Source organism: Ciconia boyciana, chromosome 8, assembly GCF_034638445.1.
Source record: "Ciconia boyciana chromosome 8, ASM3463844v1, whole genome shotgun sequence".
NCBI lineage: Eukaryota > Metazoa > Chordata > Aves > Ciconiiformes > Ciconiidae > Ciconia > Ciconia boyciana.
Window position 1 is genome coordinate 62,376,530 of NC_132941.1, and position 19,300 is coordinate 62,395,829.

General features: G+C 45.3%; 2 protein-coding genes across 3 annotated transcripts; both read left to right on the forward strand.

The window, feature by feature from the left end:
• Nucleotides 1–1,562: 1,562 nt before the first annotated feature.
• On the forward strand, nt 1,563–3,330 carry HMX2 (H6 family homeobox 2). The gene is made up of 2 exons (XM_072870734.1): nt 1,563–1,839; nt 2,533–3,330. The coding sequence occupies exons 1-2, from the start codon at nt 1,563–1,565 to the stop codon at nt 3,078–3,080; spliced, it is 825 nt and encodes a 274-aa protein (XP_072726835.1). The 3' UTR covers nt 3,081–3,330.
• A 1,444-nt stretch (nt 3,331–4,774) lies between these two features.
• BUB3 (BUB3 mitotic checkpoint protein) lies at nt 4,775–19,015 on the forward strand. Of its 2 annotated transcripts, XM_072870680.1 has the most exons (9): nt 4,775–4,868; nt 5,179–5,344; nt 7,588–7,782; nt 8,895–8,964; nt 9,811–9,962; nt 13,020–13,178; nt 14,605–14,782; nt 15,142–15,358; nt 17,401–19,015. In XM_072870680.1, the coding sequence occupies exons 2-9, from the start codon at nt 5,336–5,338 to the stop codon at nt 17,408–17,410; spliced, it is 990 nt and encodes a 329-aa protein (XP_072726781.1). In that variant the 5' UTR covers nt 4,775–4,868; nt 5,179–5,335; the 3' UTR covers nt 17,411–19,015. The 2 variants fall into 2 exon arrangements, with proteins under 2 accessions (XP_072726781.1, XP_072726782.1); XM_072870681.1 differs by lacking the exon at nt 17,401–19,015 and having other exon boundaries at nt 15,142–15,362.
• Nucleotides 19,016–19,300: the final 285 nt, after the last annotated feature.

The following is a 19,300-nucleotide window of genomic DNA, read 5'->3' on the forward strand; positions in this document are numbered from 1 at the left end:
GCTCCTCTCCGCGGGATGCCTCCCAAGCCGTGCCCGGGGGCTGCAGCAGCCCCCGGTGCCGTTTTCCCGGAGCTGTTGTCCCCTGACCAGCGGGGTGGGGGGCACTGGCCCCACCAGCCGCCAAACTCGCCCCATCTTCGTTACCCAACGCTATTTCCAGGCGTGGCTGAGGCGCAGCCGCCGGCGCCCGGCCGGGCTGGCTACGGGCTCGGGGGCAGCCCCCGCCCACGGACACGGGTGGCCCCAGCGGGGAGGAGGGCCGGGGGGGGGGGGCACATCCCTTTGGAGTGGAGGCAGCGGGGAAATGGAGGCGGAGCGGGCGGGCTGCTCTGCCCGAGGGCAGGGGGAGCGTGGGGCACCCGGGGCAGCGGTGGCCGGGCTGATGCCTTCCACACCGGCCCCGTTACCGGGGCTCCTTTCTGCGGCTTCCCGGGGGAGGAGGCAGAGGCCGGGGCCGGCCCAGGCCGGGGGAGGGAGGCCCCAGCCCGCCGCTCCCGGCGGCCGTCGGGGCTCGGCCTCCGCCTCGCATCTGCGGAGCAGGCCCGGGGGAATGGGGACCCCGCAACCGCGGCTCCGTGCGCTCCCGGGAAGGCGGGGGACCCCGTTCCCTTGGGGCAGAGGTGGCACAGCGGCTGCTGCCCCGGCCCGGCCCCGGGCTGCCGCCCGCAGATTCTCCCTTCCAGGGGAAGCGGTGGCGGGGGAAGAGCCGCCATCGCTGTGATTTTTTTCCCCCGGGGGGAAGAGCCCGTGACTCCGGACAAAGTTGATCTGGAGATGCGGGAGGACGTTCCCTCCCTCCCTGCTCCCCCCGGCTGCCAGGCCCGGGGAAGGAGACGCAGGAGGCATTTCGTGAGACATTTGTTACCGGCTGCGGCGCAGCGCAAGCCCCGATGTCTGGGAGAAGGCTTTTCCCAGCGCTGCCCTAACAGTATTTCCCGCCCTAACAGAGCCCGCACACCCTAACAGTATTCCCCCCCTCCTCTCTAACGAGCAAGAAGGGTAAAGATCCCCGGATATGCACAAGATGTTCATCCCAACACCCACCCCCCGGCCGGCATAAGGCATTCAGCCCACGTCCCTCTCACCCACTCGAGGCGGAGGGCGAGGAGGCACGGCGGGCGCTCAGCGTCGCTCCCCCGGGGGCGCGGGGTCAGAGTAGCCCCCGCTGCCCCGGGGACGACAGTGAGGACCCCGCGGGGGTCCCCGCCGGTCCCAGTTGCCTGCTAGCCGCGGCGGGGCCACCCCCCCCGCCCCGGCCCTGCGGGTTTCCAAATTTTCCGTGGCCGCCGCCGCCGCCGTGATTGGCGCGGCGGAGGCCACCTCCATGCAAATGAAGCCCCGCCGCCCGCCGCCCGCAGATCAATAGGGACGCGGGGGAAGGAGCATGCAGTCCGCCTGGGCAGGCGCGGGGAGAGCCGGCAGCGGCACACCGAAAACACCCCCCAAAACAAACCCCCCGCCGGCTCCCGGCAGGCTGCCGGCCCCCCCCCTCCCGCACACCCCGGCCCCCCGAGCGCCTCTAAAGCGAGAGCTTCCCTCCTCTGCTTTCTTATGAACCCAGGATGAGCAGCAAGGAAGACCCGAGCAAGTGCTGTCCGGCGGCTGCTCCCATCTCCAGTTTCACCATCCAGTCCATCCTGGGCAGCGGCAGCGCCGAGCCCCCCCGGGAGGCCGGCGGCAGGGCGGCCGCCTGGCCCGCCCGCGGCCGGACCCTCTCCCTCTCCTCGGAGGACGAGGAGCCGGAGGAGAGCTGGAAGCACCGCGGCTGCTTCTGCCCCGAGGCGCACGGCCCCGCCGAGGCGTGCCACAAGCACCAGCCCCTCAGCTTCACCTGTCTCGGTGAGTACCGGCGGGACGGGACGGGACGGGACGGGGCGGACGGGGCCCGTCGGCCGCCGGGAAGGGCCGCGGAGGGCTCAGCCCCGGCCCGGCCCCCGCTGGGGGGGGGGGTGTCGCTCCCTCCCTGCTTTGGGGGAAGAGCGAATTTGCGCCGTCCGTGGCTGAAGGGGGGAGGAAGGCACTCCGTCAAAAATAGGGTGGCTTTTTGGTTTTTCTCCTTCCCGCCCCACCGGGGTTGATTCCCCCCGAAGGGGCGCGCTGCGATGGATAACGCTCGTTTCCTTCGATTCTGCTTATTTACAGCGCTCGGGCAAGGGGAAGAAAGATGTTTAATTTTTAGCATTAATGCTGACTAAACGGTCCGTGAAATGCAATGCCATAAAGTAAAATCCGCCGCCTGGTACCGGGTAGAAAAGCGCCCCGAGCCTGGTACTCGGCTGCCTTCACCGGGGCATGCACGGCCGCCTGTCCGTCCGTCCGTCCGTCCAGCCATGTGACGGAGGGACAGGGATAGCCCGGAAGGGGATGGCTTCCCCCGGCGTCGGCGGTGCCTTCCACCGGGAGCGGGGGCGGCGGGTGCCTGCCCGAGGGCTCGCCTCGCTGCTTCCCCCAGCCGGGGCGGCGGGGGGGCTCGGCCGTCGGGGCTGCCGGTGCCGGCGGCCGTGCGACCCCCGCGCTGTCGCTCTGTTGCAGGCAGCGCCAAGGGGAGCGGAGCGGCGGCGGCGGGCAGCGGGGAGCGGGGGCCCTTCCTCTCGCCCCCCCAGCGGGACTGTAAGGAGGAGAAGGAGAAGCCGCTGGGACCCGCCTCGCCCTCCTGCGGGGACCGGCAGCGCGACGGCGGGGACCGGCAGGCCGGCGCAGCCAAGAAGAAGACGCGCACGGTGTTCAGCCGCAGCCAGGTCTATCAGCTGGAGTCCACCTTCGACATGAAGCGCTACCTGAGCAGCTCGGAGCGGGCCTGCCTGGCCTCCAGCCTGCAGCTCACCGAGACCCAAGTGAAGACCTGGTTCCAGAACCGCAGGAACAAGTGGAAACGGCAGCTCTCGGCCGAGCTGGAGGCGGCCAACATGGCCCACGCCTCGGCGCAGACTCTGGTGGGGATGCCGCTGGTGTTCAGAGACAATTCCCTCCTCCGAGTGCCGGTGCCCCGGTCCATCGCCTTCCCCGCCCCTCTCTACTACCCCGGCAGCAACCTCTCGGCCTTACCGCTCTACAACCTCTACAACAAGATCGACTACTGAGCCGCCGCGCTCCCCTCCCCGCGGCCGCCCCGTCGGGGCCGGGGCCGGGACCGAGACCGAGACCGGGACCGGGACTGAGGCCGAGACCGAGACCGGGGCCGGGACCGGGGCCGGGGCCGCCGCGGGGGCTCCTTGCGGGGTCTCGGCCCGCCTCCGCGGCGGGGACAGAGGAACGAAACTGATGGGAGGGATGGGCAAACGGAGAGCCCGGGGCGCCGGGGGCACCCCCCTCCCCTCCCGCTATCCTGCCACTTGAAAAAGAAGAAAAAAATTAATTAAAAAAGCGTTATTTCAGATCTGTAAATATTTTTAAAGAAAGAAAACAAAAAAATAAAACGTTTTAAGCCTCCTTTGTAAATTTGCCAGCTCGATCGCGTGTTCCCGCCGGGCGGCCCTGCCCGGAGGGGCACCCCGGGACCGGGGGCAGCCCCGCCGCCGGGGCGGGCAGGGCGGGGAGCCGCCGCTGCGGGAAGGACCCGCGGCGCCTGGGACCCATGCTCGGGAGAGCGAAAACGACGTGTAACGCCGAGGGTGGATTTTTTTCTGCCTCCCGCTCGTCGTCTCGTTTCCCGCAGGGAACCGCAGGCCGGCCTGCCCGTACCCCTGCCCGTGGCCCCGCGGGACCGGCGGCGGCTCGGTCCCCTGCGCTTGGCTGGGAGATGAAGGGCCTTTCTCAAACGCTCAGAAACGGTTTGGGAAACGGGAACCGTTTTTCCGGTTTGCGGTGACAGGTAGCGGGCTCGCAGCTCCCGGGGGTTGACCCCGGCGCTCCGCGGCTCCTCTCCCCGCCCCGGGGCACCCACGGCTGCCTCCCCACGGAGGACGGAGTCAATCGTTGACACCAAAAAGTAAATCCCGCAGCAAGTGGTATTGAAACCGCGGCCACCGGCTCGGCGGGTACCGCCGGTACCGAGCGCGGGGGGGATGTTTACAGCAGCAATAACGAGGGTGCCTTCACCGCGTAACGAAAAAAAAAAAAAAAAAAAAGAGAGAACTAAAAGGCCCGAAGGGGTAAACACGGCGATTTTCAGAGCGCGGGAACGAGAGAGCTCTCCCAGCGCCTCGCAGCCGGTATGCCAAGCCGCGGAGCCCGGTCTGCAGCCTGGTGCTGCCCTTGCCCGGCGGTAGCGGCAGGCCGGGGTGGGCTCGGCCCTGCTGCCGGCGGGGACACCGAGGTGAGCATCGGCACCCGGGGGGTGCCCATGCCGTCGCTCCGCCTTTCGGACTCTTTTTTAGGGGGAATAATTCGTATTTCGGGTTTGCCCGTTAACGTTATTACAGCCCAGCAGCAGCTGTCCCTACCGCCGCGGCACGGGCCTGGCGGTGCGGCCTGGCTGGGACCCGCCTGGGCCCGGACCTGCCGCCGCCCGCGGGGGGAGCCGGACGGCGCTCACCCCGACAGCGGCCCCGGGCACCCCGGGGCGGGGGTGAGGCCGCCGCAGCCCCTCCCGGGGAACGTCCGTGTGGCTCCCCCGGGGGGCCGCAACGCCGCCCCCGCCGCCGCCCAGGAACCCCCGTTAGCAGCCGCCGATGATAACGGGAGCGACGGGGACCGGCGGCCGCCCGGCCCCCCCTCCCCTCGCCGGGCTCGGCGGACTACACGTCCCAGCATGCCCCGCGGCGGCGCGGCGGCACGCCGGGAGCGGCGGGCGCGCGGGGCACGCCGGGACGCATAGTTCCGCCCTTTCGAACCGGCCAATAGCGGGGCGGGCGGGAGTGCGCGTGCGCGCGGGTGGCGGCGGCGGTTGTCGGCAGGCCGGAGGCGCGGGGCCCGGGCGGAGCGCAGAGGTGAGGCCGGGCTCGGGGCTGGGGGGTGCGGAGGCCTGCGTGGCACGGGCGGGCCTGCGTGGCGGGGCAGCGCTGAGGCGGAGCGGCCCCCTCGGCCTGGGGGCGGCCTTCCCTCGCCCGGGCTGGCGGCTGCCTCCCTTCAGCCGCGCCGGGCGCCGCGGCCTCTCCCGCCGCCCCCGCCCTCCAGGGGCGTCCCGACTTCGCGTCCGTTCCTCGGTGGGGCCGTAGGTGCCGGAGCGTCTCCGCCGCTAACCTCGGCCCTCCCTCGGTTCTCGGGCCTTTCGCTCACGCTCTTCCCTTCCCGCCGCAGCCGGCAGCATCTCCCGCATCCCGACGCGCTTCTTCGGGACCGGACTGCGAGAGCGACCGTGCTCGCTCTGACTGGAGAGCTTCCGTAATCTGCTGCTGCTGCAGGAAGAAGGCTTTTCCTTGGCGTTGCGTGGAGCTGGGAGAGGAACTCGTGCAATATGAAAACGGTACCGTTAATGCCTTCTTAATGAAAGTACAGACTGGTCGTCCGAACGCTTTCAACAAAGCGGCCTGCTTTGTTCGAGAGACGCTTACCGGCTAGCTAAATGATAGAGCGTGCTATGTTAAGAGGAGCTATAAAAGTACTGATTTCTTATCTCTTCCGTAAAAAAGAGCTTTCGGGAATGATGGAGTTGCAAAGGTGCACCCTGTAGTTAAGTCAGCATTGCAGTTTCAGCAGCGTGCATCTTCCCAGTAACGTTGTCTTTGAGTTATCTCTTGTGGTGCTTGAAAATTTTACCAGGGCTTTGTTGCTTGAGGTGGACATGATGGTTACTGTTGTTTGGCGATCCCGGTTGTGAAGCAGTTGCATTTGTCAAAATGTGCAGAGCTCTTTATGTGACTTTTTTTTTTTTGTAACATACGTAAAAGGTAGGATACATTTAAATTCTGATATTTTATAATTTTTTTCTGGATTAAAAATAGCTTTGGGGCATCCTTCCAGGTTTCTGATGTAAGTAACTTTTGCTTCCTGGAGTGCTGCTTGTTGATTGCTTTTGGGCTGGTTAGTGACTGTTGTACCAGGTGTCTCAAGTCCTCATGTTTGTTGTTTGAGTTTTCTGCCACAAGTAGACAAGGCAATTAACCCATCCAGTCTAATTCTCTTAGTTGTTCTGCATTCCTTTAGATTTTGTGTCTTTGTATCTACATCTGAAATACTCAGAGGTACATCTCGCTGTTTAAAGTGTGATGAAGGTGCTGCCGAATTCTCTATAGTATTCACATAGAAATATGTGTGGCAGATTCTCAAGCATATCTGTCTTTTGCCCAAGTATTCCCAAAGCAGAGCTGAAAAAAGGAGTTAAGAAAGAAGTTTTTATTTCCTATTCTTAAAAAGTTTTTTTAATCGCTTTAAATAGCAGAAATAGCACTTCGTGTTTACATTGTGAGCTTTTTTTTTTGAAGGATGTCTTACAGAACACCTACCAAAGCTCCCATGTAGGAAATTTTTCCAGTGTAAGAACGTGTAGTGCTCACGTTATTATACAACTTGATTGTTCAGTTACTGACAAGTGCTGAACTAGAACAATTGTGCACCAAATTTGAACCTTGTCCTAGTTCACCTGGTCATTGTCTCTTGATTTATTCTCAGAGGTCTAATCTTAACCTCTGCAGCTGTACATACAATTCAGGAGTGATAATGTTATAGAAAATCTGAGCTAATTTACTTCTCTGTCCTTTTAGCATAAGGGAAATGTGAAGGCTTTTTAAGGCTTGTGAAGGCTTTTTAAGGCTTCTGAAGCCTTAAAAAAAAGTTTTGGTGGTTTTGTTGGTGTATGTATAATGAGCAGTTTCTTCTTTCAGTGTTCGTAAGGTCTGTGCTGTCTTCCTAGCTGAAATTTGCTGTTTATAGCCTCTGCTCTCCTTCTTTGAATTTTTGTGTATACAACTAACTAGTCCTATGAAGTGAGTTCTGCAGTTACCTTCAGAGTCATTGATCTGTCATTGAATTGTTGATGGCTTTTTTTCCAATCACATCACATTTACATGTTTGCTCTGCATTTCAGTACCCCACAAAGCATAACTTTCTGTTCTTATCTGACCTTCTTTAGACTCTAAGAGGGGAAAAAAACCCCCAACCTTACAGTTGTTTCATTGGAAATATTTTATAGCACTTATGGATGCCCAAGGACTGGAAAGTTGCAGAGAGCCCGAAACTATTTGTAAGATGATCCAATTGCAATTTTTGGAAGTATATGACAGTCATACCAAATCAGGAACAAATCAATGCTTTTTGTTGGAGTTTTCAAATCAGATTCCTTTCTGTCTGCATGTGTTTTTTAAAGTAACTTCTTGATGCTCACAGCAATTTATAAATATTTACCTTAAAAATACAGCCATGTGCAGGGTAGTGTGGAGGAAAAATACATTTGCAAGTAACAATATCTAAACTTACAGATAATACAAAGGAACTTTTTGTACTGTTTATTCCATGTTATATTTGATATTTAAATTTAAAAGCTCTCTGTAGGGGGAGGAATTTACTGAAGTTTTGGACAGGGATTAGCATCTTGAATTTTAGAGAGTTTGTCAGAAATCTGGGTGTTCTGAACTTCTGTGTAAAAGCTAGCAAACTTCTCAGGTCTACTTTAAGTTACCTTTAAGATGGATCAGTTAGCTAATTAACTTGCTAGGCTTATGGTCTTGTTAGTACTAAAATTGTATCTGTGCATTATCATCTTTTCTTCAGATGACGGGATCAAACGAATTCAAACTAAATCAAACTCCAGATGATGGTATTTCATCAGTAAAGTTTAGTCCAAATACATCTCAGTTTCTGCTTGTTTCATCCTGGGACACAACTGTCCGGCTCTATGATGTTCCTGCCAACACCATGAGACTCAAATACCAACATTCAGGAGCTGTCCTTGACTGTGCTTTTTATGTAAGTGTGTGAGGTGTGGGTTTTTTTGAAATTATTATTTTATAGACATATAGTGCCCAATGTACATGAGAAATTGTCGGTCCCTGAAATTAAAGGGATAGTGAAATCCTGCCTGAATTCTAGGTTTTAAAAAAATAGCCAATTATTCTCCTTTTAATGAATGTTGTTCTAGTCCTAAATATAGGTATTTCCTGTGAAGGGTGCAGGCACACAAGTAATTTACTTCTGGTAGAAGTGGTAGGCAAAAGTAACTTGAGCTGGTTTGTGCTGTTTCTGCAATGGTATGGTAAATTGTGTACGTGTTTCTTACAAAGAGTCGTACTGGTAGTATGTAGCCAGAAATCATTATTCACAATAAATGCCCATAGCCAATTATTCTTTTCTTTTTAACCTTCTCATAGTGGGTTGTTTTGGAAACATGGCATTGTTCCAAGTGAGCCATTTACCAGATACTTGATTTCTGTATTTTTAATGCACTGGATTTGAGATGTGAATGGTTTAAGTTTATTGGTGCAACTTTTCTGTTTTGTCCTTTTTTTTTTTTTTTAAATAAAGGTTTCAATTAGCATCTTTGTTTGCATTGTATTCTGGCGTGTCCTCCAGTGACTTGATCTTGATGTGTTACTGTTTAAATTTTTAATTCTGGTTGTGCTTTTTTCACTGAACATTTTGTCACATGGCTAATACTGTATTGTGGATCAACACACATGTTCTCAAATGGTTTCTAGTTTCCAAATTCGTTTTAGAAGGGATACACTTCAATTAGGTGGAACTGGTTGAGGTTGGTGGTCATTTAAAAATAAGCATTATGTGTTTTGCTGTTACAGAAATAGAAATGATTTGATATAGCCTCTGACTGCTTTTGTTTCTTTTTAGTTTTACTTTTTAAATTAAGAAAAATTTGTATAGCTCAAAGTGCTTTACTGAAACATTTTGCAAAGCTTCTGTCATCTGCCTGTCTAGATCTGGGCTGGATCTTAACCCTTCTGTCTTAATTCCCATCTTCCCAAAACTCTTGAAAGCAAATTCTGTGTTATGAGCCTAAGAGATTAAATGCATAGTAGTCAGGGAAGCTTAACGCATGTCATAAGGTAAAATTTTTTGCTTTATAGGATCCTACCCATGCCTGGAGTGGAGGATTAGATCAGCAATTGAAAATGCACGATCTTAACACGGACCAAGGTAAGCAGATTGAATTCTGTAAGTGGTCTTAACAACTGGCCTAGGCTTCAGATTTCTATACTTAGATGAGTGGAATATGTTTCAGGTTTTTTAGATGGGGGATATTTACTTTAAGTAGTAGCTGTTTAGATGTTGATTATAAACCTCTGTTGATTTAAGTTGTCAGTATTAGTGCTCAGCAGTCTCCTTTGCTATGCAGCCCTTTCTCAGAACAAGGTAGTATTCCTTACTGTGTAATTGAACACCTGCGATAACACCTTTAACAGGAGGGCCAAATCCATTGCTGCCAAACTGAGGGTTTAAACTTTTCCTGTGATGAATATTCATTGATGTATTTCAGATGTGTATTTCTTTTTTATTTACTTATTTTAAGGTAAAAATGGAAGGAAAGGAAATAGCTATATACTTGTCAAGCTGTCGATTTAAGATTCACATAATATGTGCCTTTATCTAGCAGAATAACTAGTGGTCCTAATAAGTACCACCTAAAAGCATGGAAGCCTTTGGGAGTTTGTCAGAAAGTTTGGTAGATCCTTGTTGTAGGATGCCTTGAATTGTATTTCTGATGATAATCCTGCTCTGCCATAGACTACTGTGTCTCAATTAGGGGGAATTAGCTAAGCTGAACTAAAACTGAGCATGTTATTTTCCAAAGGTTTGTGGTTTAGACATACTTAGAATGGTCTTTCACACGTGTGGCAGAATGTATATAAAGCTTTTGCTTTGTCGAACAGCATGGCCTTGTACTACATTACAGTAGTGTGTCCTTTTTTTATTCTTTTTTTTCAACACATTCTGACTGTTTGTAGAGCCAATAAAGTTACAATAAATTGTATTTTCTTACAGAAAACCTTGTTGGTGCTCATGATGCTCCTATCAGGTGTGTTGAGTATTGCCCAGAAGTGAATGTCATGGTGACTGGAAGCTGGGATCAAACAGTTAAACTGTGGGATCCCAGAACTCCTTGTAATGCAGGAACCTTCTCTCAGCCTGAAAAGGTATGTGCTGGGTGCTGTATTCCAGGTGATATGTTAAATAATACAGCCAGTGACTGGTTAAACATCATGGTACAGGACACTGTCTTAAACAGAATTGAATCTGAAAAGTTGCGTTTAATGGTTTTTAAACTGTGGAAATGTTGCATTTTAAAACATTGATATTCAGAATATGTTGCGATTTTAGGTTAAGGCTTTGAGCTTTCATTGGTAGGAGAGCATAACTTAATTCTAGCACTCCTGCTAAGAATTCTTTTACCAAATGCTTTTAATTTAAAACAAACTTGAGAAGGGAAAACCTACAAAAACAGCATGTGAAATTGACGTAATCTTTAATAATCCTTGGCTAAATTGTAATATGCACTATCGATTCCTTAAACGTTAAGACTTTTAGATATATCAGATCCTGGCAGTCATAAGGTCTGATTGTTTTGAAATATGCATAGAGATATAATAGGAGGCCAGTTACACTGCCTGAAATTATATTTTGTTTATTCACTTGTATTAAAAGGTTGAACAGAATTGCTTGCATTGTAATTTACCTGTCGTTGTACTAATGCCTAGTAAATTCAGACATTCTCCTAATACTAAAATCCTCTGTGCTAGTGAGAGACCAAGAGAAATAAGGTAAAATGTAATGTCTTACGTTTTTTCTAATGGTTATATGTTGTGTTAATCTTTATACTGCTTACGGTGGTGTCATTAAAAGAATTACAGAACAGTAATTTCTGTTTTTTTTAATAGACTCCTAAATACAGGCTGGATTGATGGATAATTTTACATATGAATATTTTTTTTTGCCTATATCTTAAAAATTTCATTTAGCTCTGTCACGTCATATTGTCAAGTCATAATTATGAGCCATCATTATGTTCCCTATTGCATCTAAATAGCTATTACTTTTTTTACAACATAGCTGAATCTACTTCTGGCAAGACCTTTGTTCAGAATGAAGTAATTGCATTATTGCTAGTTTTGATTTATAGTTGTATGTATCATGTAAAGAACTGTGATAAATTGCTGACAGAATATCATATAATGGACAGCCACAGTGAATCAAGCTGCTTATTGGTTCAGCAAGGTTCATTATGTCATTTTTTTTAATACTGCCTTTGATAAATGTGTACACCTACTCAACTGCATGACAATGGTTTCATTTGATTTATGATTGTGTGGTGTAGAAAGAATACTTACTATACAGGTGTGACATCAGTTTGTAAAGAAGATTTAAGATATTTAATGTTCTTTATGTGCCTTTGTTTCCATACATGTATACAAACACATCTTATATAATGTTTATTAATATTTTTGGATCAATTTTTACATCAATGACAAAGGGAGACTTGAAAAACTGTCTTGTTAAAGTGTCTAAATACTGTTGGCCCACGGAAGTGGGATTTGGCAGTTGGGATCATCAGAAGTTTTAGGCAACTCCTAAGTGAACATTTTAAGACATTTCCCATCTTAAGACCTGAGTCTTAAGAGGGAAACTCAATAGCCACATTTTAGAGCAAGAATGCATGCTGAATCAATGTGGACTGGTTAAAGCAAGTTTTATATACATATACCCACACACATACACACCTGTCTGCTTAGTTTTTATTAGGAATTAACTTATTGAAAACATAACTTCTCCAGAAATGTTTATAGCAAATGAAGAGAAAATTTGTTTTGTCTGATATTTCAGTGCAGTCTTACTAGAACCAAATAGCTTTATTGAGCTTTATCAGAGAACCAGAAAGTGAAACTAGGTGCATGAGTGAAATTGTACAAGCACATGCCAAAAGTAAATTGAATCCTTCTGGCAGGATACCAGATCTCTTTCACTTTAGATTCTTGTTCTGAGGTATATACAGTATCTGTTTCCTATATATTTAGCTGCATTGGATCACTTTTTCAAAAGCTTACGCTTATAGTTTGCTCTTGTTAGCAGCTCAGTGACATGACAGCTATAGGTAGCTGGATTCCATCTTGCTTGTGTATCAACAACTTGTAATTCGTTTGATAGCACAGAGTTTTTGACTGAACCTTTTTTCTTTTTCTTTTTTTTAACATTTCCAGATTAACTGTATTGCAAGTAATAGTTGGAAACAGAACGATTTATATGCTGAATATTTTAACGAGAAATTTGGTAAACAAAAATTAGAACCTCTGAGCCAATTTTTGGAGTAGAGTTGGAATTCCAAGCTATAGTCTTTTTTAATGATGTCAAGCACATTGCTTCCTTCAATTTCACTTAGTTTTATTAAAGTATACAAAGTACTGGGTTTTTTAATGATTTCTTGGCAATTTTTTTCCCTTTATTAATGTGAAGTTCAACTTGGAGTATTCTGTTTAAAAAGAAAAAACACGTGATTACCAGATGGAGGAAAACTGAGAAGAAAATGTGTGATGACATGTTGTAGGACTAAACTGCAGGACCATGAATCGATAGTGGGGAATGCAAGCTGTGCAGATGAATTCCAATACCTGTGCCCTTTTTTCCCCCCTGTTGCTGTGTACCTATTTTCCTCTTGCCTTGAAATATCCAGTAAATTTAATGCTTGAAATAATTTGAGGAAAACCTGATTTTCCTTTTGAATTGTGCATAAATACTGTACATGTGTAGCATTTAAAACATAAGTAATACCAGCAAAAGGAAGAAATCTCATGTGTGGAAGATTATTTGGATATCACTGAGATCTGGAGACTGGTAACTGAACAAATGTGCTTGAGACTTAGAATTGCACAAGTGTATATGCTTTTATTTTTTTTGCTAAATTTGTTATATGTAGTATGGGGCTGCGTTAGGCTTGATTTGTCAGCTATGTGCTAGGGTGCAGAATTAAGGGTGAGCTTTTGAAATGCTACATCAGTGTCTTATCACTAACCAGCTACACACTACTGCTGTTTATCCCAAATTTAAATTATAAATTGAAGCAAAGAGGAAATCTATAGCTATAGACTTCATATTGTAGATGTCACCTGTTTTGTTATTGCATATTTCTGACATTTTCTTTTGTACAAAGAACAATGGATATCCAGGCTGATAAGTGTTAAATATTGTAATTTTTTTTAAAGGTCTACACGCTTTCTGTGTCTGGAGATAGACTAATTGTGGGGACGGCAGGTCGGAGAGTGCTGGTGTGGGATTTGCGCAACATGGGTTATGTTCAGCAGCGAAGAGAATCAAGTCTGAAATACCAGACTCGCTGTATCAGAGCGTTTCCGAATAAACAGGTATGGGAAACATGTCAATTATATTTCTGCTGAATATTCTTTAGGTTTATTTTTCAAGTTTTCTGCATCTTTCTCTCATTTTAAAAAATTTCTGGTCTTCAAAGTTTTGTAATCAAACAAATCTGGGGGGGGGATGGTGGTGAATGGTGTTGAGGCTCCTTGTTCCAGGTCAACTCTTTAATAGTGTAGCTTAGGAATGTTTGCCACTGACTTATCAGCATATTATGTTTTCTTTTTGTTTTTCCTTTGTTCTGTCTCCTTTTTTTAAAAATAACCTATTTAATGCATCACAATGTTGACATGTAATTAAAACCAAAACACACACACACATCCCCCAAGGTTGCAGTAGAAGAGAGGAAGACAGAATTGGCGGTGGCTCAGCAGCCTTTATGCATTGTAGCCCTAGGTTCTTCAACAGGCTGTGAACAGTGGCAGGATTAAAACTATATGAATGTAATTTATATATTTTTCTTTTAACTCTGAGTCCATGTCATGCACTCAAGAACCCATGATCCATTATCTAGGGGGAATTGTACAACTGAGATGATCATACACTTTGTTAACCTATGTGGAACAGCTGTATCTGTGGTATTTCTCTTTCTGAAGTAAAGCAGGAGGATCAGCTTTCTCTGACAAACTAATTTAGAAGGGGATTTTGCCCGTGCACATAGTGCTAGTACAGGAATTGGGAGACCTAGTTACTTGTTCTTGAACTGGTATGAACGCTTTGTCCGTTTTCAGTTCTAGTTATAGTAAAACAAGCTGATCTTCCAGATTGTATTGTATTATGGATTTTAAAGAACCTTGCTATAGCTAGATACCATTACAATCCTATTTCTGAAAAGATCTATTATGGGCTTAACTCAGAAGTTCCAATAAAAGCATCTCAAGTTGCTAAGTCAGGACTGTAATTAACTGGATAAGTGGACACCACTTATAATCAAGTTTCACTGAAAATACTATTTCAACTTGAGTGTTTAGTTGCTAGTATAAAGCTCTGAACTAATTTTAATGTAATGTAATTCTGAAACTAAATAGTCCCATGAGTATCTCTAATATTTGAGATATTTAGGCCCTGGGGGATAGGTGAGCAAATACAACGGGTTCTTAACGCTTAACATTTTCTCTCCAAATCAACTTGTGTTTGGATCTGCAGCGGTAATTAAAAGCCTCACTGTCAGCTTAAAACTATGGTGCAATAAGAACACACAGAAAAAAAGCTTTCTGAGAGATTACTTCTTTCTTAGAAGCAGATTTTATTGATGATGCCATAGATCTGTGGTAACAAGCAATTTCTGGTTGTACACAATTTAAGACAGTTTACATTTCATTTATTCGAATTTAGAGGGGTATAAGATAAATTGTATTGCAATCTCTTCTCCAGTTGTAAACTTCTAAAATGTGTATCTTCAAATTTTTTTGGTAGGGTTATGTTTTAAGTTCTATTGAAGGTCGTGTTGCGGTGGAATATTTGGATCCAAGTCCAGAAATCCAGAAGAAGAAATATGCATTCAAATGTCACCGTCTGAAGGAAAATAACATTGAGCAGATTTATCCAGTTAATGCTATTTCTTTCCATAATGTCCACAACACGTTTGCTACAGGTAGAGTAGATACTAAATTTTTTGTAACACTTGCATCAATTCCTTTAGTTTTGATTTAAACATGTCAGCCATTACTTCATATGCCCTTAATTTTTAGGCATTTAAATCGTATTTCTTGCAATGGGCAGAGTTTTTAAATTATTTGATGTAGTGAGAGTTAATTGCTTTAACAGGGATTTTGGGAAATACTCCTTGTACTCTTTACTGAATTATGCAACTCTGTATAACCCTGTGTTTTTACTGACAAGTAATTCCAGGTAGCTTTCTCTTTTCCTCCCCCCCCTCCTTTGCTGTACCTTTTCAGTCTTACCGTTCTCCCGATTATAATTTACAAACAGTTTTTAAAAATTAATTTGCAGGAGGTTCCGATGGATTTGTAAATATTTGGGATCCATTTAATAAAAAGCGGCTGTGTCAGTTCCATCGGTATCCCACAAGCATAGCATCACTTGCCTTCAGCAATGATGGAACTACCCTTGCAATAGCTTCTTCATATATGTATGAAATGGATGACATTGAACATCCTGAAGATGGTATCTATATTCGCCAAGTGACAGATGCAGAAACAAAACCTAAGTGAGTATGCTTCACCTGTATTTGAGCCTTTCTGAGCATTCATCCCAAGATTTATTAATTTTCCTAAATTCATGAATAGCATTATTGATGCCAGGAGATAGTGCAGCTTGACAGTAGGGCTGGTTTTGATTTTATCTTGTTCGCCCAAGCTTTCAATATCCGTAGGCTGATAGACGTCTGATGGATAAAATTGTGCCTAGTTGTTTAGGAGAAGAATGTCAAACTCTCATCCTTTTTGAATAGGTGCTATTATATGAAGCTGTGGAGTTATTGCTAGCTCATTGCTTCAAGAATTAAGTGAAGAATTCAAGAATAATTTATTTGTGTAAATGTTACTGTGTTTGGATATTTAAAACTTAGAATTAATGAAATCTTTACACACTGAGTATGCACCCAGCTGTCACAGTCGGAAGTGAATCTAGATACTGTTCTAGGAACGCTGTGTAAAATCAAGGAAAAGCTTTCTCAGTTCTCATGTTTTGGAGTTTGCTGCAACCCCCTGATAACACACTTTTCTATCATTGTTGCTGTCAAAATGGGGCAAACTGATTGATGGAGGTAAAAGATTTCTGTTAAGCTTGCTTTGGCATGAATGCTACATAGAAAAATTGCCATCACAGTGCAGAACTGCACTGCTCTTCATTATACTAGCACAGAAGCAGTTTTTATCTTTTAATTTCTGTGGTTTGTCATAGCTATTTTTTTTTTCTTCTAGTACTCAAACTGTCTTACGCTTTATGTGTAAGACATAAAGTGTTGTCTCCATTATTTAGTGTCTAAGTGGCTACGTAAATAGACACACATAAGTGATCAAAGTTCTTGAGTTTAAAACCTCAAGTGTTTTCAGCCCCTTCCCCTAAGTGACTTGTATATTGCTTCGGAGCAGCCATTTTATCGCTGTGGAGATGTGAGGTGGAAGTTACAGAAGAATAAATACACCACCTCTCACTCGGAGATGTTTGTTTTAAAATAATTTTGATACTCGTGGAATAATAAAACCAGAACTATTTCAGTATTTATTTCTGGGCTTCCTCAAGTGAAAAAAAAAAAATCCAAAGATGGTAATTCAAATCTATTTTTAAAATCAGGTTGTACTTGTTACATACATTTGGGAGGGTTTCAAAAAAAAAAAAAGGTGATAGAAGAATACTTGCTGCTATTGGTCTTGTAATAGTAAGAGCTGCTTTCAGTCATTTTTGTTCATTGCTAGTTATGGTTGCTAATTCTGTAGATGCTTCATTCTGCCGTATGTGGAGGTTAATCTACAATTAAACAATATTTCCTCTTGGCCCTCCATTATTTTCTGAAACAGATGGTTCATCATTTCCTGGGCTGTTAAACACAGCAAGGTTAAGGTTAGACTCTTGGGAATCAGCTAGTTTTGAATCTTATTAGGCTGTAGAAGGAAAACTAATAAGAATACTCCTTAATATCATTTTGTGACTGTAAACAATTATTTATTAGCAAACAATTGATCCCAGAAGGGCAAATTGTTTGAGTCAGTAATGAGCTGAGAAAAGACAGAGCATATCTGTGTATTTGGAAAATAATTGTAACGTAATTGCAATGCGTTTAGACAGGCATCTTTTTGGACCTGTTTCTATCTTTAAATGAATTTCTGAAAACATTAACAAGGTTTATATGCTTTTCTGACATTTACAAGTTGCTTGTGCCAACCTTAGGGGACTAAGAATGATGCGTATATTTTAATGTTACAGTAGTGTGAGTCATCTCTGGTTTATTCTAAAAATAAGTTACTTAGGACAGAGAACTAATAGTTGTTTCATAGTGGTCTTTTTGCATATTAATTTGAATCACTTAACATTTCTGCATGATGCATTCTTAAATGCATCAAGATGGTGCCATATTATATAAAGAAAACTTGGCAAGATCAGCTTTTTGATCACTAAATTAATATATACTGTATCTTGATACAAGTGAAAGCCATCTTTCTCCACATTACTGCTTTTATAGAATGTTAATGTTTTACCTGCTTCTGATTACTCTAAAAATTGCTTGCTGAAATAGTTTGTTTATTTCAGGTCTACCTAGACTTCTGGGGATACTTCTTCTCTACAAGAGGTGCCCACCTGCTCCTAACAAGACTAAACTAAAACAATAGAAGTGAGAAGAACAATCTTTGTACTGATGTTGTTTTTAACTAAGAAATATTTGTTTGTATATTGTAGTATATCTTAATCTGTCATTACTTTCCTGCTTATAATGTTAGTGAAACTGTTTTCTTTATCTGCTGTCTGTAGCTAAGTTAGTTCAGTCCTGTAGGCAACTTTGCATATACCTTTATAAAAACACATCACATTTTGTAGTATCTAATTATGAAAACTTCCAGTGGTCTCATAACTGTTCAATAAATATCTGTAGGTTTTTTGAAAAGAAACACTTTGTGTAACAGCCTTTACTGTTTGTGAAACAAACATTAAGACCAAACCTTTAAGTTGCAAGAATTTTTGAGTTCTATATGTTCCTGATGGAAAACTTCTGAACCTTTTGTCTTTTTCCAATGAGGTGAACTGGGAATTTCTTTATTACCTGGGGATGTTGGCTCTCCAGGCAATGTTTTCACAGGGCTGTGAAGGCCTAAAGTTGTATTAGGTGGACTTGTTTATCTCAATGACTTGATCGTTACTGAAGAACCATGAACTGTTTCTGGAGGAAAGAACTTGAACATGTGGTACTTTGCGTTTTTCATACACTGCATAAAAGCCTAAAATTACTGATGCTTGGGAATCATTGAGGGTAGAGGGGAGCAGATGTAGAGTTTCAGCCTACAGCTGAGTGGTCTGAGTGACTTCACTCTGTGAAGCCTGCAGATCTGACTTGGTAGCTTAAGGTTTATGGAGTAATACAAGTGGAAAGGTAGAAAAGAGGAGTTTCCCCAGAGTGGAAATGTCATTCCGGCCACAAAACCCCATGAAAATATGCTGTTTCTCTGAATGTCTTGTTTGCCTTATTGCCAGTTGGTAAGAAGCCTAATCTGTGATCAAATTTTGTATCAGCCTCTTGAGGATTTTGGAGTGGGAGGTGGGTGTGAGAAGGTGCTTGAACTTGGACAAATTAAAAATTTATTAGGAAAGTAGTATTAGAAGAACAACTTAGACACTGTATGTTTTTTCTAAACAGCAATGTAGATCTGATCAAGAGACTAAACCTGCAAATCCATCTTCTGCTAAAAAGAATATGTTCAATGTCACTGACTGGTTTGTGGAAATAAAGATAAATGCTTTCTGATTAGTACCACCAATAAAAACTATCTCATCCAACTCTGTTTGCAAAACAGACTGTCAGACTGCTCTCGTAATAGTAGCTTGTATCAGGTGTTTGGGAAGGTACTCAATACTTAAGTATTCACTTTGTAGTGATTAGTAAGGAGGGACAGAACAAAACTTCTATGAGACTTATCAAAGGTGATTAAGGTGTGGGTATTTTGGAGTAGTGATTGGATTCATACTTCACTCCCAACTTCTGTTCTGAGTTACCAGTGCCTGCGTAGCCTTTATTACCTTTAAAAAACCAAACTTGCTGACAACACAAATAGTAACTGATCATTCCAAAGAAGGTGGTGATGTAGAGGAAGCTGGGCTCTGTGTGCAGAAAGCTAACAAACTTGAGCTGTTATCAGATAGAGATAGTAAAGGAGTTGTACGTGGAATACTTTATAATTTGTCATGAGCCGGATGTGGATTCTTTGATAATATAAACTGGTTTTGATAGGTTTGAAAAAAAAATTAAAGATCTTCCTGAATTAAATATGAATGATGCCATCACTACAGTAGCATCCAGCCTCTGTTCTGATAGATGTTCACCATCCCTGTTTCTTCCCATTTTAATTGGCTTTTTTGCATTGAGGGTATGTGACTGATGTTGGGCAAAGGTTGAGTTTTTGATGTCAGTGTAGGAAGTGATGGCCCCTTGGTGTTTGGG